This window comes from Drosophila tropicalis, unplaced genomic scaffold, assembly GCF_018151085.1.
Source record: "Drosophila tropicalis isolate 14030-0801.00 unplaced genomic scaffold, ASM1815108v1 contig_878, whole genome shotgun sequence".
Lineage (NCBI taxonomy): Eukaryota > Metazoa > Arthropoda > Insecta > Diptera > Drosophilidae > Drosophila > Drosophila tropicalis.
In genome coordinates this window covers 2,464,910-2,488,969 of record NW_027173374.1, presented here as the reverse complement: position 1 = coordinate 2,488,969, position 24,060 = coordinate 2,464,910, and the positions used below count along the sequence as shown (strand labels likewise).

The 24,060-nt window shown below is 37.4% G+C and overlaps 6 protein-coding genes across 8 annotated transcripts; 2 read left to right on the top strand and 4 right to left on the bottom strand.

The window, feature by feature from the left end:
• Positions 1 to 403: 403 nt before the first annotated feature.
• On the top strand, positions 404 to 14,531 carry Invadolysin (leishmanolysin-like peptidase, invadolysin). Of its 2 annotated transcripts, XM_068301338.1 has the most exons (9): positions 485 to 521; positions 993 to 1,365; positions 9,752 to 9,936; positions 11,822 to 11,852; positions 11,949 to 12,031; positions 12,101 to 12,598; positions 12,653 to 13,066; positions 13,137 to 13,429; positions 13,494 to 14,531. In XM_068301338.1, exons 2-9 carry the CDS (start codon positions 1,207 to 1,209, stop codon positions 13,964 to 13,966), a joined length of 2,136 nt encoding a protein of 711 aa, XP_068157439.1. In that variant the 5' UTR covers positions 485 to 521; positions 993 to 1,206; the 3' UTR covers positions 13,967 to 14,531. The 2 variants fall into 2 exon arrangements, with proteins under 2 accessions (XP_068157438.1, XP_068157439.1); XM_068301337.1 differs by having other exon boundaries at positions 404 to 1,365.
• Positions 14,482 to 16,435, bottom strand: LOC137585536 (zinc finger protein weckle). 2 transcript variants are annotated; one of them, XM_068301339.1, is made up of 4 exons: positions 16,239 to 16,435; positions 15,147 to 16,178; positions 14,738 to 15,084; positions 14,482 to 14,680 (listed from the first exon to the last, which is right to left on the bottom strand). In XM_068301339.1, exons 1-4 carry the CDS (start codon positions 16,395 to 16,397, stop codon positions 14,539 to 14,541), a joined length of 1,680 nt encoding a protein of 559 aa, XP_068157440.1. In that variant the 5' UTR covers positions 16,398 to 16,435; the 3' UTR covers positions 14,482 to 14,538. The 2 variants fall into 2 exon arrangements, with proteins under 2 accessions (XP_068157440.1, XP_068157441.1); XM_068301340.1 differs by having other exon boundaries at positions 14,482 to 14,657.
• Positions 16,436 to 16,731: 296 nt separating this feature from the next.
• LOC137585537 (zinc finger protein weckle) lies at positions 16,732 to 18,688 on the bottom strand. Its single transcript, XM_068301341.1, has 3 exons — positions 18,448 to 18,688; positions 17,111 to 18,381; positions 16,732 to 17,052 (listed from the first exon to the last, which is right to left on the bottom strand). Exons 1-3 carry the CDS (start codon positions 18,592 to 18,594, stop codon positions 17,022 to 17,024), a joined length of 1,449 nt encoding a protein of 482 aa, XP_068157442.1. The 5' UTR covers positions 18,595 to 18,688; the 3' UTR covers positions 16,732 to 17,021.
• Positions 18,643 to 20,367, bottom strand: wek (weckle). The gene is made up of 4 exons (XM_068301343.1): positions 20,179 to 20,367; positions 19,411 to 20,112; positions 19,004 to 19,350; positions 18,643 to 18,942 (listed from the first exon to the last, which is right to left on the bottom strand). Exons 1-4 carry the CDS (start codon positions 20,332 to 20,334, stop codon positions 18,864 to 18,866), a joined length of 1,284 nt encoding a protein of 427 aa, XP_068157444.1. The 5' UTR covers positions 20,335 to 20,367; the 3' UTR covers positions 18,643 to 18,863.
• Positions 20,368 to 20,578: 211 nt separating this feature from the next.
• On the bottom strand, positions 20,579 to 21,936 carry LOC137585543 (uncharacterized). Its single transcript, XM_068301346.1, has 2 exons — positions 21,608 to 21,936; positions 20,579 to 21,544 (listed from the first exon to the last, which is right to left on the bottom strand). The coding sequence occupies exons 1-2, from the start codon at positions 21,845 to 21,847 to the stop codon at positions 21,017 to 21,019; spliced, it is 768 nt and encodes a 255-aa protein (XP_068157447.1). The 5' UTR covers positions 21,848 to 21,936; the 3' UTR covers positions 20,579 to 21,016.
• A 383-nt stretch (positions 21,937 to 22,319) lies between these two features.
• LOC137585930 (RNA-binding protein 34) lies at positions 22,320 to 23,982 on the top strand. The gene is made up of 3 exons (XM_068301963.1): positions 22,320 to 22,676; positions 22,857 to 23,234; positions 23,295 to 23,982. The coding sequence occupies exons 1-3, from the start codon at positions 22,385 to 22,387 to the stop codon at positions 23,783 to 23,785; spliced, it is 1,161 nt and encodes a 386-aa protein (XP_068158064.1). The 5' UTR covers positions 22,320 to 22,384; the 3' UTR covers positions 23,786 to 23,982.
• Positions 23,983 to 24,060: the final 78 nt, after the last annotated feature.

Sequence of the window (24,060 nt, the reverse complement as noted above, 5' to 3'; positions counted from 1 at the left end):
ATAATAAATGAAAAAATTCAAAATAGACAACAGTGAGTTAACAGAGAGCCGCGGATAACTTAAAATTAACAGTGTGGCCATATAACAGACCAGAGGGCCGGGACTAACTTTGACCGCGCTGAAGTTTGTATACCCTTGCAACTTTTTTGGTAGCTCTTTCCTTACCTATAGTCAAAGTGAAAAAACGTTTTCTAAAAAGGCTAAAGTTTGCGAAATAACGCAGAATCAGAATATATATACTTTGTATGGTCGGAGATGCTTCGTTCTTTGCGTTGCACACTACTCACCCAAATAAATATACTCTTTTTGCAAGGGTATGAAAATGTGTCTCGCAACGAAAACAAAAGTATCTGCTAGTAACAACAAAAGTATCTCTGCAAATATCAACAAAATTCAGTCGTCTTTTTCGCTCCAAAGTGGTTTAACGGTTCAACGGGGGCGGACGTTCGCTTATAATTCGCCGATATTTTATTAAATTCAATATTAATGTTCAATGAAAACGGCGTTCGATACGGCGTATTGTGTGTGTTTTGTTTTGTTTTCGATGCCTATATGTATCTGAAAAACTGTGAAAATGCATCATCGCGGTTCATGAGAATTTGACATTTAATTTTTTATCATTGCTGTTGTTATTGGTTTGAATGGTTGGTTAGTGGCTAGTGGCTGCTGCAACAACAACAACAAAAGCAGAAAGTATTGGTGGCACTGCAGCGGCAATTCCGATTCTAGTTGCAGGCGTGAGTGGTGTGTATGTATGTATGTATGTGTGTGGGTATAAATTCGCTTGGCACACCCACCCAAAAAAAAAAAAAAAACGTTAAGCCAAAGTAGTCCAAAAAGTAAAACCCACCCCACACCACTTCCCCATTCCTCTTTTGCAAAGTGAGTGTTTGTGTGTGTGTGTGTGTGTGTGTGTGTTGGGCAGGAGCCGGTTTCGCAGTGCCAGGTTAATTGACAAAGCAAATACATTCTCAAATCGCTTCGGAGAGCAGAGATCCTTCGTCATGGCCAGCACCGTCTCAGTCACAGCGTCAGCAGCTAAAACATTGCTCCGACCTTACTAAATTCTAAATTTAGCCAAGGACCAGCAGCAGCAACAACACAAACCAAAGTGATACACAAACCAAAAACACACGCACAAAAGGAAAGAGTGAGACAGAGAGGAAGCGACAGATAGAGGAAAAAGTAGAATTCATACACGCCAAAATGAAAATCAGGAGTAGGATGGTCATGTTCCAGAATCCATTGGGTTGTTTGCTCACCCTTAGCTACTGCTGTACCTGCCTTTTGCTGTTGTTGCTGCCACAAGTTATCAGCAGTGTCCATGCACACAATTGCCAGCATCAACATCCCAAGGCCCACGAGGTAAGACATAATTGGGATTTGTGTAACCCACAGGGTTGGCCAGTGTTGGCCCACGGGGTTTCCCCTACATCCACACATACATACATACATGTATCTACTTACATTTCTTCATATTTTGAAATCCATGTTGATTAGTTTTGTTGATATATTATTTATATTAATTAATAACCTGGGGCAACAACCTAAAAGGTTTCTTTTTTTTATATTATTAAAAATTATAATAGCATATACTGTATACCATTTACCACACTGAACTTTTATGTGTTTATGGATACAATATAACATCCCTATTAATTAGGACAAAACTCAATGGAAATAAGATGTAATCCTGAAAAGTGGAATTGACATTGCCTTTTGTGATAAACAGATAACGATATTATCAAGGCTGCTATTGTTTCCGAAATGTATTTAAAATTGAACTACACAATTTATTTAAAACACAGTCGACCTAATAGATTAATAGCTACTAAATCGATCCGAAACTGCCTAAAAATCTGCATTTTATCTAAATTTGTTTAATGAAGATATTATTATTGGTCCCTTTATCGTTGAAAAAAAGGATAAAAATGAGTATAAGAAAAAAAAGATAAATTCATTCCAATCTAAAGATGTGAATAAGTTTTTTGATAACCCCTTCAATAAGTAGATTTATGTATGACGTTCTCCATTTGTAGTGAATGTGCTCCTGGAATTTTACATAATTTAGTTGTAACCAGGCAACCCGCCTACAATAATATTGTTCAGATGAATTGCCGCTTGCTTTTTACCCCCCCTCCCCCTTTACACCAGAAGAGAGAGTTTTGCGTAAGCTCCTAATTGGTGTCCTTCGTTAAATTGAATCCTCTTTCCAAGAAAATTTTGCCATTGCAATTAGTTGGGCGTTCGGCGTAAAGTTTTTTCATAAAGCCATAAATACATTTACATATACATATAGCTTATGGTTTTGCTGTTTTCTTTTTTGTGTTTATGGTTCTCACGAATTCTTGCATTTGGCGGGATTGGCAACCGCAACTTATTGACTAATTCCAGCCAACATCCAACTTGTTAATCATATGCGCATTTTTAGACTCAGACCCAATGCATGCAATTGTTGGTTGGTTGGTTTATTCAATGGCTGCATTGGTGGTTAACTGTGGCACCTCCAGCTATGGCACCTGCACTGGCATTTAGATCTAGTTTAATGTCATATATTGTCCGCCAACTTGTTGCTGCGGCGGCCAAGTTACTGTTCTGGTTCTGTTTCTATTCCCTCTCTTTTGAAAAGGCAACGGCATTTTAATTGGCGCGTCGCCATTAAAACAAAATACATACAATAAAAATTAAAAAAAAGGTCGCCTTCAATTGCGCAAAAGTGGAATATTTACATAATTTACATGATTTCCCCGTACTGTAATTCCCTGCCTCTTGTCCTCTTGCTTCATCACGTGGGCCAAGTAAAAGTGAACTGAAAGCGAGATAACGAAATTAATTCGCTCACTGTCAGTAACTAACGATGCTGTTGAGGTCACTCGGTACTCTCAGTACTCCAGTATGCAATTAATTTAATTATTTGTAACTTAAACTGCTTTAAATGCAAACAGAGACCGGCTATGGACCCAGATACCTCCACTTCATCACTTCCTCCTCTGCCATCTCATCCCTTGCATCGTTTCCTGTCATAAAGCGTGATTGTATTTTACATACTCATCTCATATAGTATATGTATGTATATGCATTTATTGGGGTTTCCAATGCGGGTACAGTCCACTGACCGGATCCCCACCTCACCCAATCAAGCCACTGAGAGCACTCATTTCTAATTAGACTGAATATAAATTGAAGAAAGGCAGGCAACACGACGACGACGACAACAGAAAATTGAATCATTTGTCACGTTTCTGTATGCGTGCAATTGAATGGGAATTACAGAAAAAAAAATGGAAAAAACCGAATATGGAACAAGGAATAAGCGAATGCAGGATGCCCTTGGATTTATGACAGAAATTGAGTGGAAGTACTTAATTAAAATTCAATATTCTTTCAACTCAAGTCTTTCCTCCACACTTCTATTTAAATTTATTGTCTGCTTGATGAGGCTGATCATTCCGTCTAGACATGACAAGTACTTATTGTTCGATTTTGAGATTATAAGAGATAGATTGCAATCAGCTACAATTATGTGCACTTAGTTTAATTTTCAAATGATTCTATGCCATAGCAGTCCTTTGAGTCAAGCAAAATATTCTTCTCATTAATAATAATCTTATATATATTTAATGTTTTCTAAAATTATAGAAAATGAAGCAATTATAGTGATTTGAGTTTGTTCAAGGCCAAAATAAGAGTGTGAAATAGTTTAAGCATTTGAATTTAAACATTAGATTTGTTTTTCTATTCACTGCAAGGCAATTTGATTGATTATGCCCATTTAAAATTCAGTAAATTTTTCAAATTGTCTATTTTTGGTTTAAGTCTATTTTTTTTTTCTATCAACAATAAGTAAATAATATATTATATCGATTGTGCTTAGAAAAACTTTTCAATATGGCGGCGGATAAGCTTCAAAAGTATCAACTTGGGTTAACTTCTTGAAAATTTTGTAGCAACATTTCTTGCATCTCAATTTTTGTTGTTGTTGTTTTTTCTATTACCTTACATATGTATTGTATACGTATGTATGTCCATGTTGTGTAGATTATTTCTTTGAAAATAAGCATTAAAGAAACAAAGTTGGCCGGGCAAAGCAGCGATACAAAATAAAAACGATGAAAAAACTTCTTTTTGTAAGCGCTTTGAAAATGGTCTCTTATTCCCTAACCAATTGACTGTTGTTTGGTCTATTGTCATAGGTAAAACATATCAGAAAGGAAAAAAAAATAAATATATTGCCATAAGAAAGTTTAAATACTCTAGAGAGCCGCATGAATACATACAAATCTTTGTTTATTTGGAATCGTCTTCAGCGAGTTCTCATAATTAACGAATTATCGAAAAAATGTTTTAATGAAATCATTATTTGATTATTAAAAATTTTCACTCAGAGGGTGTTCATTTTTAAATGCATATAGTAACGCAGATGTCGATTTAAAATGAATAAGTAGGCCTACAATAAAAGTACTTAGAAAAACTCTGGGTTTTAACTTGGTTAAACACCTGAAATGAAACTTTAAAGTGTTCCTAGGTAATAAAGGTTCTCGACGTTTCGTCGAGTTATGCCAGTTATGGAATGAATCAACTTCTATACTAAAATCGTATTTTCAAATCAATTATGTTTTCTGAAAGAGTATATATTATGGACTTGAACATGGGAGCATTTGTCCACTAGAAAGTGAGAGATTAGAGTACAATCATAACTTTAGCAATTGCTTTTTGCGTCTTACAAACAGAGAGAGAGAGAGAGAGACAGATAGAGTGAGATGCATACATAGAGACAGAAAAAGAGCTCTATAGAAAATAATCAGACGAAAAATAAACAGGGTAATAAAAATCTTAATTTTATCTCTCTCAACAAGGCAAAGTGGAAACACGTTTAAAGTAGTTATCGAGTAGTTAGTCACTGCCATTTAATGAAGCAGGCGGAAAAATTGCGAATCGATAAATTGAATTTTATCCATTTTGTAATTCTCCTTGCATAAGCCTTTTTTAACAATCGAGAAGCCACAAATACGAATTCAATTTTCTGAAATCCAATTCTATTTTCTCTTTATGTATTGCCAATCATCATCAGCATAATCCTCATCATCATCCAGTTAATCAAATATTGTGTGCCAACAAAATGTAATTATCCATTTGCTGTCACCAACAAAAGCCCCCCCGCGCCCCTCAATTCAATTTAGGCCAGTTGTGTTCGTTCTAGGAAGAAATGGCAAATGATGAAATGGTTTTTTTGTCTTGTTGTTGTTTTTAATCTTTCAATTAAGTAACACTCAACCTCATGGCATCGACATGGACACATTTTGCGGTCAAACTATGTGAGGTAATAATAAAATGAAAGAGAAACACAGTAAACTTTTGCCGAGTGAGAGTGCGAAAGAGAGTTAAGCTTAAATTAATGTTGCGCAGCATGCAAAATAGCCTCTAGCAAGGCACTAGGCCAGTGACGGACTACAACAGGTTAGGGGCCCAACGGCGAGACACAGAGAGAGAGAGACAAGTACAGTTTAGATAAATGATACATGAGTGTTGAGGTTATTTAGAAATGTAAATATGTATATACTTCCTCTTGTTATCAATTATACGATGCCCACGTGTTTGGTCAGTCCGACCCTGAGTAGTTCCCCACTCCCCCGACTTCATGAAGTACATATAAACAACAATGTAAAGCAACCACAAAGTGCGATCAAGCGGCAAGCCAAATAAACGAAAGTGAAAGCACAAACACTCACCTGAAAGCTTTTCAGATGCTTCAATCGATCTTGAGCGAGCATTGAACGCAGGTGACAAACAGAAAAAAGCACGTTTAGCGGTAGCAGCCCCCCTAAAACACTTGCGGAAGAAGCAGACGAAGAAGAAATGCTGTCAGCGGCCATGTGAATGTGTCTATATTGGCTTACTGAACGATTGACAGATTGAAACTTCAAATAATTACTCAACGTAACCAACTTGTCGATCGGCCACACAACCAACAAACCAAAATTAGCATGCAGTGGGGCAACAACTTGGCAAACAACTCTTTTGATATCAGGGGAGGAGCATTCAGGGGCTCCCACTCCCAATCTTATATCAAGCCGGGCGCATGCGTGTTGCCTTTTTGGACTTGGCTGAAAAAAAAAAAAAACCAAAAAAAGTAAAGTAAATACGATAGGGTAATCGAGTAGACTTTGAGTCAGCCAACTGTGGCAAGCGCCACATTTCTCTTTCCTTTTGTTAGTTTTTGCTGTTTTTTTTTTTTTTTTTTGTAGACCCAAACGTGATTCGCATATCCAAAAACTGGACACGCTCCAATGTGGCCCAGAAAAGCAAAACAATAAATAATCAGTTCCCATTTCTATGTTAGTTAGTTAGTATTCACAACCAGTTGAGCATTACATCTTATCTCTAAAGATTGAATAAGCATTAGAAAGTGTTACAATTCAAAACTAAAAACCAAAAAAAAAAAAATCCACAATTCATACATTCATTAATATTTTTGTCTGTTTCTCCAGCCATTAAAATGATGCCAAATTATGTATAAAAGTTGTTCTATATAATCCAAAACAATGTTAACTCTAAGCGTTTGAATTGGTTTGGGCCTTATTGAACGTTGACCTTTGTATAAATGAATGAATAAATGGTTTTCTGTATTCTATTAAGACTTGCAATCCTTTTCCTTGTCATTTTTTGAGTCACTAAGGCAATTCATGACTTACTCACTTCGACCAAAGGATTTTTAAAAAAATCTGTCATACGGCATGAATTTGTGTAGAATGTAGTTTTGACTAATGAAATTTTTGGTGCTCAAAAAATACCATTCATAGCCAGTTTGATGTGAGGTCTGTCATCGGCATATCTATAGATGTTTTACCTCTTTTGCCATTTTTGCCTGATTTTCATCTTTTTTTTGTTTTTGGTTTGCTAGAGGTTGCATGAGATTGCCATGGATACCGCAAAACAGGCTGTCATACTGATACTTTGTGGCCATTGCATTGAGCTCTTCGTTCCTCTGTTAATGAGTACAAACAACACCATATGAATGTATGGATGAAGTAAACGCATCGCTCCGAATGGTTGCATATTGTGCATCAGGTGTATGTACTTTGTTGTTCGTGTTCATGTTCATCTTTCACCTGCCAAACGATTTTTCAGATGATTTGTAATTTGTGCGGTTTTTTCAAATGATTTTTCAACAACCAAACCCCCCATTGTAACCACGTGTGTCAAAGCTAGTGATAGAAGGGGAGAGAGAGAGGTGTACGAGGTATTGTGTTTGAAGATCAAGCTAAAAGATGTTGAGGGTCGTCACGTTTAATGTCGACTTTAAAGGAGTAGATATCAGTTTTTGTTATCTTTACTTAATGATTGCTCGATGACAGTTAAAAATTAGGGGCGTACTCTTAAAAATTAAAGGCGGAATGGAGATAGACTAGAGGAGTATGATTAGACAATAACTGACTATTAATGTTAAACCTACAAACAAAATTATTTATTTACTTTAATGAGAAAGGCAGAATTGTTGCATATTCTAGATCATTAGTATAAAATATATACTTGTTGAATGTATCTATTTATTAAACTAGATTAGCAACAAAACCAAAAAATGTATATTTAATTGAGTTTATATTGTTTGATTAATTACCAGTGTACTTAATTGACGAAGCATATTATAATTAAAGGTAATTTAGTTCTGAATAATATTTTGATATAAAACTTATGTTGCCTAAAACTGCTAGATACTAAAATTAAATACTCAAAATGTTGTCCTTAAGTTAAATTAATGGGTAATATTTTCTCTTGAATACTATCTCAATATTCTCAATTTTTGGAAAGAAGGACAGCTCAATGTTATATCTTATAATTCAATTTTATATAACCAAAAGTTTGTGAGTATTATCAAATAGTTTAGAGTATTTAACAGATAATCACCTTTATAACTAGTTAAGGCATAGTTCTCTTTTCAGATCTTTGCCTTTATCCCCTGTTTGTCTTTAACTTTACAATTAAGCCTCTGGCAGGTATTCCGTTCTTTGTTCTGCAGTTGGTAAGCAAATAGTTAAATATAGATAGATAGATTGCTCATACGTACTGTATGTATGGATGTTGGTTGCTGGTTGGCAAATACAAGTGCCAACGTACTTAGGAAAACAATTAAGATTTCATGCAACAACAATAACAATAATAACAACAACAACGTATTGTAGAAACAAGCTTTTGTGTGAGCAGGTGTCTAAGATATTCTATTTGTACGCCTTCGCAGAAATCTCAGAGAATCATAAGCACAAGCAATTTCCAATTGAAGAAACCGTCAACCACTTTGCCATTTCTTGTGTAAATTAGCATTATTATTTATATGTTGAATCATTGTAGCAATTTAATTGCTCTTGATGTTTATTCCCTTTTACTTGATGTCTGGGCTTTTATTCAATTTTGTTATTCTAGATAAGCTGCCAGCAACTTGAGCATGTTTTCTTCAGTATCACTTTCGCTTCGTTTCGTTTCAGTCTTTTTTTCACATTTTTATTTCTCTTCTTCCCTAAGAGCTTATTTATTCTGTCTATCTTCCTAATGTCTCACTCCAAAAATTGCATTCTCGTCCAGATGAAGCAGACACAGACAGAGACATAATTCAATGTACTTAGAGAAACATATGTATGTACATATGTATGTATGCTTAAAGCATATGCAACCAAGTGTATCTTTAAGATACTGGTGACATAAATTCATGTCATGCACAGTGTGTGTGTGTGTGTGCGTTTGTGTGTTTGGCATATTGTTTTTCATCTGCTGCTTGTCAACTGATTATCATCATAATAATAATATAAAAACAAAAATATATTTTTTAATGCTAGGGCATGCATATTCAACGATGACATCTAATTTATTCCCAATAATTGGCACACATTGCACAATGGTTGAAATAAAGACCGAAACAGAAACACATAGTGAAAACAAAAGCAAAAAGACAGACAAAATATAAAAAACCCAAAATGAAACTAGACAGTCAATCTTGTTTTTGCCAATATCGTTGTTTCTATACCCTTCAAATCATATAGTCGCATGATTTCCATAATACTTGACAATATTTTGACAAATATCGAAGCATATCTGATCATAATTAACATAACTTTGGAAGCAAAATAGGTAACCCACATAAAAAACTTGATTTTCAAAGAGATTTATGTACATATAAGATATAGAGTCTTGACCTTGAAAAAATTATTATTATATCTTTAAAGTATCAATATAAATCTCAAAAAAAAAAAAAACGAAATAACATTTTTAAAACGATCTAAATTCTTAAAAAGAAACCAAAAAGACTAAGAACTTGTTGGACTACTTAGACTGAAATATTTAAGAAATTTTTGTAATAGATTGTTTGGTTTTGGTGTATATGAACTAAGTGATCTAGTTTAAATACAATAAAAATTTCTAATACATATATTAAAGAACCACACAAATGTTTGTTTTAAGTTGATATACTTTTCTTTACTAAAGAGCAACAAGAAACAAAATTAAGTAAACCCCACAACAAAACAAGAAAAGTAACAAAAAAAAAAAACAAATCATTGACATTTGATGTCCCAATCGTTCGACATTTTGGCGGGCCATTTAAAATTAATTTCCCAGCAATTTGCAAAAGCCAATTACTGTTCCTTTTGTTAGTTAGTTGGTGTGGCCTTTGTATCATGTCGTCATTTAATAGTTAACAACATTTTCGCTTTCGTTTGGTGAATAATTTCTCTCTCTCTGTCTCTCGTCTTCGTCTTTATAGGTCGTTCATGGTGTGCGCATTCAACTGGCTGATGTAAATGATGATGATGATCATCATGGTGATCATGGTGAAGCTGCTGGATTTGGACGAAATGGAGACGCATCGGTGCATAGCGTTCGCCGGCGCAGTATTATTGCCGAGCAGCCACTGCGCATTCTTCTTGTCTACGATGACTCCGTTTACAGGTGAATCAAACTATGAAAATTGCCTCTAATCACACTTTAATGGCACTCAGCCAAGCAAATAGAAAGAAAAAAAAAAAGGGAAAAAAAACAGCAAAAGAAACAGAAACAGTTTAAAATCACCCAACTTGGCCGAATGTCAAGTTAAAGCCAGTCCTCTCTTCTCCCCCCGACCCCAAGCGTTAACTGTTAGCTCCGGCCATGCACTGTTAGTGCGTGGTTTGGCCAGGTAACGCGACGCAACGCCGTTGAGTAACACTTGAAACCGAAATTGGTTTTCTTGTGGCTACGTATGTAGCTTTTGTGGGCCAGAAGGGGGCACCTTACCAATTTGTTTGAAATTAACGCAGCTCGCTGACACATCGAGGTGTCTTTAAGGTTAAAGCAATGATTGCCAAATCGACTCTGATTTGGCTCTGATTTAAAGTTTTAAATTGTGGCAGTTAACAGTTAACTTGGCCAGCGTCCGATTCAACGTCATCGATTCGCAATGCCAGCCACACAAGGTTAGCAGGAAAACTTATACACAATTAAAGTTACAAATAAGTATATACATTAGAGCGGACATATGCCTATTATATACACACATAGTTACAGTTTATTATACGAGTCTCTTAAAAGGCAACTTTATGCTTATCTTTTGTAATGAGAAACGTTAAATTTTAACAAATTGTTATTACAAATGGCTTCATAAAAGCTTTTTGTAAAAACTATCAAGTATACGTACGATTGCCCAGATGGTACCCAAGGGAACATTTCAGTTCATAATATTTGAATTTGAATGAAACTAGAATTTACACCAAATTATACATATTTCTGTTATACATATTTATATTTTGGTCCACCCTAATGTCTATAAATTATGTTTTTTTTTTTTTCAATTAAGAGGGTTAGCCTATTCATGGCAGCAATTTTGTTGCCAAGTCAAAATTATATACACATACATTTAATGGCTCTTATTATTTTTTAAATGTTTAGTTTTTCGGGTTTCTTTACTATTTTTTTTTTTTTTTTTTTTTTTTTTTGTAGTTAACTGCAATTTTGAAGCAATTTATCAAAGAAAACTATTACAAAGAGAGTTAATTGAAAAGGAAATGTTAAAATTGAAATAAAAACTCCTAAAATTATAAGCCAAACAAAAGGTAGGACTTAGTTAATATAAATGCAACAATTATTGTTTGAAATTTAGTATGAACAAATTTCAGACATAAAATAATTATTGTTATTTGCAAACTAGTTGACTTAATCTTGACTTTTCTGTCTTGATTAGTTAATCCTAGATTTCTTTCTAGATAACCTAGGGTCTAATAAATGTGTTTTTTTTTTGGACAAAAGCAAACTTAATAAAAAATTGTGTTCTAAAGATAGAAAATAGAATATTGTTTGCATTTTATTTATAGAAAAGTATAACGTATTATTGCTAATTTTTTAGATCCATCCAAATTGAATGGTAATGGAAATAGGTTGTCTAAATATTTTTGGGTAAAATCCAAACATAAATATCTTAACTTTTAATAAGTACCTATACTCAAACTATGAGACAAAAAAGCAATAAGCTTATTTCATTTGAGTTTAGAGATCATTTGACCATAAAGCTTGGTTTGCTTATCTTATTCATTACCTTTTTAATTACCTGGCCATAAATATTAAAGGTATACCAGCCCAATGTCCACCCACCCACGAAGAAAAGTTTATGTCAAAGAAAATGTAGTTTCAGCCAACTTGTTATTCAAATCTCTGTTTCTGAAAGTTGTCAAAGCACCTCACCTGAGGCTGATGTTGATGCTGCTGCTGGTTTTTGCTTTCCAAGAATATTGCCAAGGCAACATTTAAAGAAAACCGCATAATAATATACTAACATATAATAAATTTTCTCTCTTATTTCTAGGCTTGAAGAGGAGAAATTCAATTTAATAAACGTAAGTATTATAAGCCTTTTGAAAGGACATACCCGCCCTTTCTCTCTCTCTCGCTCTCACACTCTCTTATTATAAATGTGTTGATTGATTTTCTAGGACACAGTTTTACCGGAGGCGGTGCAGTTCTGGGAACAAGCACTGATGGTGCGTGAGACCAAGGGCGTTATACGTCTAAATCGGTAAACCAAACTAAACTAGTTTTAAAAATTTAATTTAATGAATCAATTTCTAATTGCCCCTTGCGACAGGAAATGTAACAGCACACAGGTGTATGTGAAAAATGGTCATACCCATTGCATTGACCAATGCAAGGCCACGACCATGTGCGGGGAGGTGCAGGTACCCAATGAGCATTTGGATGTGTGTCGTGTGTGCAATGCCACCGGCCAGAATTGTCGCATCGATAGCAATACCCAACCAGGCGATGGTATCGAGAATGCCGATTTCGTTTTCTATGTGTCGGCCAGGCAAACGCAACGTTGCTTCAAAGGATTGACTGTAGCATATGCGGCCCATTGTCAGCAGGAGGCTATACTTGATCGTCCCATTGCGGGACATGCCAATCTCTGTCCGGATAGCATTAGTACCAAGCCCCAAGAGCTGCAGACACTTATATCCACCGTCAAGCATGAGATTCTACATGCCCTTGGCTTCTCTGTCAGTCTATATGCCTTTTTCCGAGATGATGAAGGAAATCCGCGCACTCCCCGTAAACCGGACACTGGAAAACCGTATCTAAATGAAAAGTGAGTTAACTACATGTGGGGTTTATTATGATCTTTACTTAGTATGTGGTTTAGATTGCAGATTCATCAATGGAGTAATGAGACAATACGCAAGGTGGTACGTCAAAATTGGTCCGTACGTGGAGGCCATGTAAATAAAGTGATTGATATGTTGGTCACACCACGAGTCGTGGCCGAGGTACGTTCCCATTTCAAATGTGATAAGCTAGAGGGCGCCGAGTTGGAGGATCAGGGTGGCGAGGGCACAGCATTGACCCATTGGGAGAAGCGCATACTCGAGAACGAGGCCATGACGGGCACACATACGCAATCGCCAGTTTTTTCCCGCATCACGCTTGCCCTAATGGAGGATTCGGGCTGGTATCGAGCCAATTATTCCATGGCCACCCCATTGACCTGGGGCAAGGATTTGGGTTGTGCATTTGCCATGCGTAGCTGCAAGGACTGGATCCAAATGAATCATGCCAGGTTAGTTTGTATTTATAAATAAACAAGATATTTACTGAATTGATTCATATTTGTTCTTCTGCGTATGTAGAGGGCGCAACATACATCCATTCTGCTCGAAAGTAAAACAGGACCCACTGCAAACTGAATGCACCGATGATCGTAATTCTGTAGCTCTGTGTAATCTAATCCGACATGAATATGAGCTGCCCAAAGCCTATCAGAATTTTGACAGTCTCCATAATGTAAAAGATGGCGAGGAGGGCTTCTATGGTGGCTCTGTCTCTCTAGCCGATCACTGTCCCTACATACAGGAGTTCACGTGGCGCAGTAAAAATATCATTGTGCGCGGTTCGCATTGTCGATTCATAGAAAATAATCCCAGTAAGCTAGACGAAAAGCATTCAAGTGCATTTAATACTTACACAAAATTGCGATTCTTTTGCAGAACCGGAGAAAAACTTTGCCCTGGAGAGCTATGGTGAGGGATCCAAATGCTTCGATCACAGTGAAAATATGTGGGAAGAGCGTTCATGTCATCAGACCCGCGAATGGCAGCATTGGGGTAGTGGTTGTTATAAATACAATTGCTATGACGGTCGTTTGCACATTTTGGTGGGCAATTATAGTTACAAATGCTCATTTCCTGGACAGAAACTCTCCATACGCATAGCAGCCAATGGATGGCTTCACAAGGGGGCCATTATGTGCCCCTCCTGTCACGAGCTCTGCGGTGCGGAATTCGCTGCCGAGGGCAAACAATGCCGTCCCGGCGAAGAACCCGATCCGCTTAATAAATATCCGCGCGACAATCTTTCTTGCGGTGCAAATGCAAACAGTAGACATTATTCTGTGGCCATAATTAGTGCTTCATTATTTGTTGCACTTCTGCTAGCTGCTGGTTTCTTTAATTCCAACTAGCTGCAGTTTCAACTAAATGTGTTTTAGTAAAATTTGTACATTATAAATTCTAGATTTTAAGAAGAGAGCTCAACTTGTCTATGTTTAAGATATTCGTCTATAAGATTAATTAATACTTCCCAATTATAATTATATACATATTTATATTGTGTCCATCCTGATATGTGATCTTTGCTAAGTACGCGTGTAAGATGTAAAATGAAAGAATGTGCGTAGGATTTATCCTGTTATCGAATCTGCTGATCTGTACATTCCAAAGTCTATTTAAGTTTTTCAATTTCGATTTTAATCGTGAAACATTTTCTTTACCGTTGTTATTTGTTATTTATTATTGTTTTCCTGTTCTTTTCCAAATTATTTGCTCATTTTCTTGTGATTTCAATTAATTAATTTAAGATTATTTTTTTCGAGCTGCCTAAAAAGCATTTAGGATTCATCCTCAAACTGTAAACTTTTTTCTACCAGCTTAAATTAGCATCTTAAGAGCAAGAATTGTGAATAAAGAAAAAAATCAATTTATCTATAATAAAATCCTATATATACAAATATATATTTTAGAAACTAAGTTGTAACTACATTTCACCAACCAAATTGTCGAGCAGGTACTCATTTTCTTCTTCCATAGCAATTACTGATGGATTAATACTTTTCTCTTGTTTCGACGTATTCGTTCGAACTGCTGCCTTTCTGGCTGGTGTTTTAATACGTTTGGAGCTGTTGAGTATAGATAAAACGAAATTGATTCATGATAGGAAATTAAAAGGAACTTACGCTTCAGTCAGATCATCTATTAAAGGCAAACGTGTAGAGCGAATCACACGCCTTGATTCCTCTTCAGCCAGCTCTTTGGGATGCTTTTTACGCTTATGCATTCGGCAATTCGAACCATTGGCAAATTCTGCGCCGCAGAAATTGCATTTATACGGCCGTATACCCGTATGCAGGATAAGATGTGACTTAAGCGTTTTTGTACGCTTAAAAGTTGCACCGCAAACCTCACATTTGCATTTTCTCTCATCCGAATGCACTTGACGGTGTGTGTAAAGAGTTCGACGGGTTTTCAATGTCATCCCACAAATGTCACAATCATAGCCCTCGGTATGAGAGTCTGAATGAACCTGCCAAGAGAGAGAATCCAGAATTAATTATGCAAGTAATACTTTAATTTTGCCAAACTTACTCGTAATCTGGCTTTGTTCTTAAACCGCCGATGGCAAACATCACATTCAAATGGGCAATCATCCGTGTGCACCAGCTTATGGTCCTTGAGACTGGCCAGAGTCTTGACCGCTTTACCGCAAATACCACAAGTGTAGGGAGTTAGCTTATTATGGGTGCCGGCAATATGCCGATTAAGAGCACCAGTTGTAGTGAATACTTTAGAACACATTGGGCAGGTATTGTCCTTCATCTCTTTAATAGGCTTATGGGTACGATAATGGACAAGAAGTTGATTGACTGTTGAAAATGTAATATCACATTGTTGGCACTGACAATTGTCCAAATCTTTGGGATGGATGCCATGCAATTTGGCCAGGTGACGTTTATAGGGAGTAGCTTTTCTATAGACATTGGAACAAAGTATACATTCCAATTCTGAATTGTCTTTAGCTTCTGCCTCCATCCTTTGTTCTAGTATGCGAAAACTAATGTCCGGTTCAAGTTTTACTGCATCATCCTCAACAGATGTTTCATCGTCGAATGGGTCGTCATCGAATTCAGATATAACTTCAGTGGTTATATTATGGTCAACCCTCTCATAATCTTGCTCCTGATCTTTTGCTTCTTCGTCATGTGCTTGGCTTTCTTCTTCGTAAAGCTCCTGATCTTCCGCTCCTTCGTCTTGGTCTTGTAGTAACTCCATTTCGCCTTGCTCCTGCTCCTGGTGCTTCTCATCCACCTGGTGCCTATTCTGTTCCTCTTCGAGTACCTCCTGTTCTTCAATTATTAATAAACTGTCCACTATTGCCGTATCCAAGTCTTTTGTTGCAGTCTCTGTGTCTGGATTGTGTGAACCATTCGGAAAGGATATTGAGTGCACCCAATTCCCAAACTGTTTGCGTATATCATCACTTTCCAAATTGTTGTCAATCTGGAGGTGTTCATACATTCGCTGCACCCGATGAACTTGTTCCGAGAAGCTGATTAAGTATTCCAACAGACTATGGCACTCTCGGCACAAGTACTGACCCAATTCATCGTTTATTTTAATCTAAAATGCACATTGCTATTAAAGAAACTATTTTCATAGGATCATTTTGAATTATCTTACATCTACCCAAAAGTATTTGCCAATTGCCATTACTAGGTTCCTTGTCTGTATGGTAAATACATCCAAATTGTCGGGATAATCGCAACCACAAAGCCGACACCATTGATGCCAATTGCTCCTCATTTTGATCTTTCCTTTGGGCATGGCCTTCAGGTCCATTGAATTAAAATTGTATCAATTAATAACAAAAATAAACAAATTGATTTCAGTTGATGCGGCAGGACTGCCAACTCTTTTTAACTTTGAACAGCTGTTACCCAACAGTTCAGCTCTATTTAAAGAATCTGCTACTCGAAATTCAAAAACTATCCAAAAATTTGTTTTTATTCAAAAGTGAATCCAATTTAAAATTCGAAAAGCATTAAAAAATGTTGTTCTATGAATTTACTTTATTTAGAGTAACAACCAAATTGGAATACAATCATAACTTTGAAATTTGTAAAATCGTAAAATTGTATGTATGTATGTATAATTATTAAAACAGTTTTGCTGTAAAACATATTAAAAACTAACAAATAATAAAAATGCATCAAGAGAATCCTTTGGAGTCCTTACACTGATGAGGAGATTCATGGATAAAATTTATACAAATGTAGAAATGATACTGGTAACGAAAAGGGGTTCTGAAATACTCGTTTTAGAATAGTAAAATTTGAGATCTATTGAGTTCTTTAGGCAATTTGGAAAGTAACAAAAGTACTTTTACTTATTTTTTGCTTTTGCCAGTACTACTTATTTTTAGTACTAATGTTTTCTATTTGATAATTAGCGGAAAATTGCTTCTCAAGAAGCATCTTTGGGGATTTTTTGTGTCCTGAAAGATGGTTTATAGACTTATATCGATTACTTTCAATTTGATAAGTTATACTTACATAACCCTTAACTCTTCCAGTGTGGGCACACTCAAACGAGCGGATAAGCCCTCACCCTCTTCCAGAGCCACCTCTTTTGGGTGTTTCTTCAGCTTGTGGGAACGACAATTTGCATTGCAGGCGAAAGTTTTGCCACAATACTGACAAACATATGGTCTCAGTCCAGTGTGGCTTAAAAGATGAGTCTTTAGCGTCTTGGAGCGCTTGAAGAGGGCACCACAAACCTCACACTTTAGTTTGCGCTCTTCGTTGTGCACCACTTTGTGCATGTTCCATGTGCGACGAGTTTGCAGCCTTTTACCACAAATATCGCACTCAAAGTGTGGCTCCTCATGGATCTGATGGTGAATTTTCAGACGTGCCTTGTTCTTAAAGCCTGCCTGACACACATCGCATTGAAATGGGCGATCCTCCGTGTGCACGAGTTTATGTTCATTCAGAGCTGTAATAGTCTTTAGTTGCTTACCACAACTGTCGCAAATAAAAGGCTTGGCATTATCATGAATGCCCTCCTTGTGAAGTTTAAGGGCCGCTGCAGAGGAGAGAACCTTGTGGCAGATATCGCAGGCAATCTTCCTGTCTATCTTGTTGGGCGGCTTACGGTCTAGCCTATGGCAAAGCTGTTCCAAATGCTTTTCATATGAACCGCGATTGCGGTAGGATTTGCCACAGTTACGGCATTCCATTAGACATCGTTTTGTAGACATTTTTCCTTGGTCTTTATCCAATTCCATCTGCACCATTTCTTTGTCATCCTTTTCATGGTCGTCATCCTTATCAACTGATGAAAATGATTCTAAATACTTTGGTTTATCTTCTATTTCTGATTTAATGTCATCTTTCCCGGGAGAATACTCATCAGACCGATTCAAAGTTGTGGGGCCAGCCAATAGTACATCTTCAAATTCTTCAATCTGACTATGAGCTCGGCTGTCCTCATCCATGTCTTTGCCGATTTGCCTATCACCTAAATCGATAAATTCCTGTTTGGTTTCATCCAATTGCGAGGTGGGCTTTTCATCCTCTTGGTTTTCGATCAAGGACAATCCAGGCATTGGCTTGATTATGTGAGTCCAGTCATCTGCACCGAGACCATATTGCTGCCGCAAAGCAGTTACATCCAATGGCTTGCCCGGCTCAGTTTCATTGCGTCGCAATATCTCGAATATTGCCTGAACCTTGGTCACGTGCTCAGAGAAGTCAATCAATTCGCTTATTAAAGTGTAGCACTCGGTGCACAATACACTGCTCAAATCATCCTCCAACCGCATCTGCTTGTCAGAGAATAGAGGGACATCATCATCAAGAGCTTCAAAAGCGGTCGCATGGAAACTTACATGGACTTCAAAGTATCGCCGGATGGCCATTACCAAGACATTGTCCCACTGGCCCCATTTGTCCGCATTTGTATAGACCTTCACATTGCCACCCACATCGTCCTTGGCACAGAGGCGACACCAATTTAGCCAGTGGCTGTAGCTCATCAGTCCAATACCCCGTCTCGGTCTCAGTCAAAACAAAAAATTCGTCAGTCCAGTTAAAAATTAATTTGTTTACTTTTTTTGATCCAGTGTGACCATGCTAATGTAAGTGTCAATTTGTGGACTTATAGGTGTGCTAAAAGGCGGGAAAATTTGAATAATTTCATAATTTTCAAGTTTTCAGTTGCATTTCATTAAACTAATGTGTTAATTTCCAATTTTCCAATTCATTATCTATCTTATAAGTATTTATTTAATTAATCTATACATATTTAAGCAGTTGCCATGAACGCTTCGTCATCTGATTTAGTCCATTTTAATTCTATTTTCGTTTTAGGCATTTCACGTGTTCTGTGAAAAACAAAAGCAGAATGAGTTCCTGTTTAATTACTAACTGTTACTAACTACTTACATTGCACGTAATTCTTCTAATGTAGGCACTGGTATACGTGAGGATTCCGCATCATTATCCTGCTCCACTTCCTCAGCATGTTGTTTCAGTTTGTGCGCCCGACAATTGGTATTGCTGGCAAAGGCCTTGCCACAATACTTACAAACATAAGGCCGTAAGCCGGCGTGGCTAAGTAAATGGACTTTCAGCGCGGTAGAATTCTTACAACCGGTGCCACATACCTCACACTTGAAGCGGCGTTCATCCGAATGGACGTACTTGTGTTTATTAAGAATGGCACGTGTTTGCAATTTCTTACCGCAAATATTACATTGGAAGCTTGGCTCTCCATGCGTCTGACTATGTACCTGAGTAATGACGGGAAACCATTAGGTAGATGTCTTTTTGGACTATTTACTACTACTTACCCGTAGGCGGGCCTTGTTCTTGAAGCCAGCATTGCATATGGGGCAAACACATGGTCGGTCTTCGGTGTGAACTAACTTATGTTCATTGAGAGCTGTAAATGTTTTCAGCTGTTTGCCACAGCAGTCGCAAATGTAGCATCTGGACTGATTGCTATGAATCCGATACTTGTGGCTCCATAACGCCGAAACTGTACCGAGAGTCAATTGGCAAATTTGGCAGGTTCTATGGGCAATGTCATTTTTATCGATTGTCGATGCAGTCTTTTTTTGAACTCTTTTGGAAATAGGCAAGTCCATTTCATTGATTTTATTTTTTGGCATTCTTGTCAGAACTTCGACAGTCTTGGGACGACCACGTTTCCTCTTTGGCGGTGGTTCTTTGGGTTGTTCCTCTTGATAATCAGCTGAAAACTGTTTCTCCTCTTCGAGATCTTCATCCGCGACTGTGTTAAAGTTATCCTCTATTTCACTATCGTCGATACTGTATTCTTCGGGAGGCTCAGCTTTGAATCGTGTCACCGCCAAACCGTACTGCCGCCGTAATTCTGCCACATCCAGCTGATCGTTAGCTTCCGTGTGACGCAATAGCTCGAATATTGCTTGAACCTTGTTGATATTCTCGGCGAAACTTAATAACTGGCTAATTAATGTGTAGCAATCATGGCACAGTACACTACCAAGCTCAGGCTCCTCCAGAGTCATCTAGAGAAGAACTTCCATCTGTGTGGATTACTGACCAAGTGTGCAAATCTCCACATTTATACTGACCTCCACATCAAAACATTTGCTAATCATCCGCACAAACTCTCCATGGGTCGGGTCATCACTTAGTTTCACCTCACCCTCATCACTGGCGCACAGGCGACACCAAGTTAGCCATTGTGGCTCTAAATATCGTTCATCCATATTATTTTGCATTTGCATTTGCACCGCTCAGCCGTCATTTGTACAGTGTGACCCGCCCATTTGTAAACGAAAATAGCTAAAAACAAAGCCATTGTAGGAAAATCACGTGATAGCATCATTTGCTATTGTCGTGACTTTAATTCTAGATGACATACTCCCCTGCTGAAAAACTTAAAGAATATACATATATAGTGTACCATTAGAAGTACTTTACATTCTAATCAAAAATAATCTATTCTAGAAAAAGACATCAGACATCGTATTACAAATACAAATTAAACATTTTATTATGCTTATACTTAAAGAATTTATCTACCATTAGTAATCACTGTTCTGGGAATATGGTTTGGATAAATATTATGAAGATAATAAAAATCAAGAAGTTAAACTGTTTTTTCTATAATATTTTTTAAATTGTCTTTTCTTAGTCACGACATTCGACGCCTAACAACTCATCGTGACTTGTGATCACACGTCACTTCTGAACGCGACCATTTTTTTTTAATGCTAAATTTTAAGAATTTTTAAATGAACAAATTTTGCAGTTTCCCCGAGTTGTCCTAAATAGCCAAATGTGGCTATCATGGCTTGAAAATGGCTTAAAGACCGGCAAAGTAACGGAAATTTAAATACAGTATTAGTTTTAATAAACGTCACTTCTCCATATAATAGTCATAATATAAATGTTTTTAAAAGAAACTTAACTACAATTTGCACCCCTGTCCAAGGCAGAAGCTTCTAAAAGAACTTGCATTATTTTGTCCTTGGTAAACTCGGATGTTTCATTGGTTAATTGCCGCAATCGATCGGCGACAAAATCACCAAATACTTGCGATGAGTCCTTATGATTCTTAACCGCAGCAGTTACAGCTTTGCTAATCAAATCATTTACCTCTGCCATTTGGACTGTTTCTATTTCAGTTGTTTCCTCGTCAAATTGACTATCATCGAAATTATGTTCGTCCACCTGATGATGCTCCATATCATGATCCGATTTGATAGAATTTTGATTGGAATATTCGACCTGCTCGGTCTCATACAAAGCAATATTTTCAATGATTTCTTCGTAATCAATGGGATTACTAGATTCGCGTTTCTCCCGTTTCACTTGAAGTGACTTAGTGTCCCGCTTAACTGACACAGGCTTCATAATCTTAGGCCGCGGCTTGCTTTTACTCGCTGGCATTTCATAGGCAATCTGGTCATCTTCCAAGTATTCCACATCGGTCTAATGGCAATACAAATTATAAGACATAACTTTTGACAGGTGTATCTATGTATATTTGCTCACCATTTCAGCCAGTTTATGTTCCTGGCTAACTGTTTGGGCACTTGTAGAATTATTTGAAAACCATTTCATATGCTTCTTGGTCAATGCGTGCGCCCGCAAATCGCAAATTTTTGTATTTACTCCACATTTGCAGAGGCGGCAATGCGCTCTGTAGGAATCCTCGGGATTTCGCCTTAGCCATGGCCGGAATTCGGGCATCTGGAGCCATACATCGCGAAGTTTTTGCTTGTACCGTTTCATATTTTAATATTTCTAATTAAAATGTTTTATAATTTTTATTTTAGCTAATAGCTATTATTTTTTAGCGATAACAATAACAGCTTGATGTACAGTAGTGCCAAATATAAACAACAGTATCGATACATCGAGTTTTTTCACTTAAAACATCAAAAATATCGAATGGGCCCACTATCGATAGTTTGCCAGCTCTAAAACGCGTGAGTAAACCGCTAGCGTTTTAAAAACGCGTGAGTAAACCGCTAGCGTTTTAAAAACGCGTGAGTAAACCGCTCGAACATTTGAGTAAACGCGCGAACATGTTCGAGTTCGTGAGTAATATTCGAACATGTTGTATGTGGTTCGATGTGGTTGCAGCGAGAGAGGGCAAAAATTTACGGCGAGAGGGCAAGAATTTACGGCGAGAGCAAGAATTTACGGCGAGAGCGAGAGGGCAAAAATTTACGGCGAGAGGGCAAGAATTTACGGCGAGAGAGAAAGAAATTACGGCGAGAGAAAGTTGTGTTTACGTTCGCCGCACGTGGTGGTAAAAGTGTGAAAATGAAAGCCGCGAAAACTAAAAACGAACCCAGGGAAAATGATGAATTAAAGTCATCACCGAATAAAAAACCAGCAATAGCAAAAGGCAAGATAAACAAAAAGAAGGCGCAGTCGAAGAAAGCCGCAGTTAAGGCAGATGCCAAAGCTATCAAGGAAACTACACCAAAACAATTGACGGTGGCCGACCTGGCCAAAATAGAGAAAAAGAAGGCCAAAAAACAGGCACAGAAATTGAAAAAACAGAATCAGAAATTAGCGGAGTCAACAGGAAAAAAGATGAGGCCACCGCGGTGAAAGCGAAGCCAGAGGAGAAGGAAGAGGAGGCAGCTGCCGAGGGATCTAGAACAACCCAGCAAGGGCAAGCAAAAGTCTAAGACTGGCAAGAAGGGAAATAACAAGGATCCAGGTTTGTCGGCATTTGCTATAATTCAAAAAACCTGCAATTAAAATTATCCTTGTAATTTTCCAACAGGTGCCGGCAAAAGGGAAAGAGATCCAGACGCAGAAGCTGCCACAGTTTTTGTAGGCAATTTACCTATAAATACAAAACGCGTGCAAATAATTCGACTATTCGAGCCCTACGGCACAGTAAATTCCATACGTCTGCGCACAGCGGGAGGCAAGTTATTGTTTAAACACAAGCAACGCAAATCTGCTGGATCCCTCAATGCATACGTAGTTCTCCAAAGTGCCGAGGTGGCCCAGAAAGCATTGACCCTCAATGGCACTGAATTTAAAGAGAATCATTTACGTGTTACCCTGGCAACCCAAACGGGAGCCGGTGACGGAGACAAAGCGGCCAGCGACGCAGATGCCAAGCGTTGCGTTTTTGTGGGCAATTTGAAATACTGTAAGAGATAATATAGAAATAATCAGTATATCCTGATTCAAATATCCATTTTATTTCCAGCGGCCACTGAAAAGAAGTTACATGATGTTTTCTCGAGTTGTGGAGAAATTGAATCCATACGCTGCTTACAAGATGGAACCAAGGGCTGTCAGGGCGTGGCATATGTTAACTTTAAGAATGCTGATGCAGTGGGTCTAGCCCTGGAGTTAAATCAAACTCTAATCGACGATAGACCCATCAACGTGGAGCGCTATTCAGTTAAGAAATTGGGAGCAAAACAGCAACGGGATGCAGCTGCCGCATCAGCGCCCCCAGTCAAGAAATCCAAAGCCAAACAAAACGCACTCGGTGCCAAGAAGCGGCTGGATAAAAAACAGACCCAAGAAAATGGCAAGGGATCACAAACTGGTGGTAAAAAGAAGTCCGAATATCGTGGAGTCAAAGTCGAAGGCAGTGGTGGCATTAAGAAGTCCAAGGCCAAACCGAAAAAGAAAAGCAATAATCAGTTGCAGGCGCTGGCTAAAAAGATTGCCCCTAAGCCTAAGACATAATTGATGTAGCATTAACTAGTCTCACCACCGAAAGGAAATTCGCTTCCAAACCCCAAGAAATGTACAAGTTGAATTTTAGAGAACTGCTTTGATCGAGAAATTTATCATTTGATGATCCTTATAAGATTATTAGATTTTACTAAAGCAATATAAATAAAACGTCTTAACTAACTGTTGGAACATTCATCATTTTGTAATTTAATTTTTTATTTATTTAATTTTTAATTTAATTCGTTAAAAATAATTTTTTAACTTAATTTAAAAGATTCCCCCTA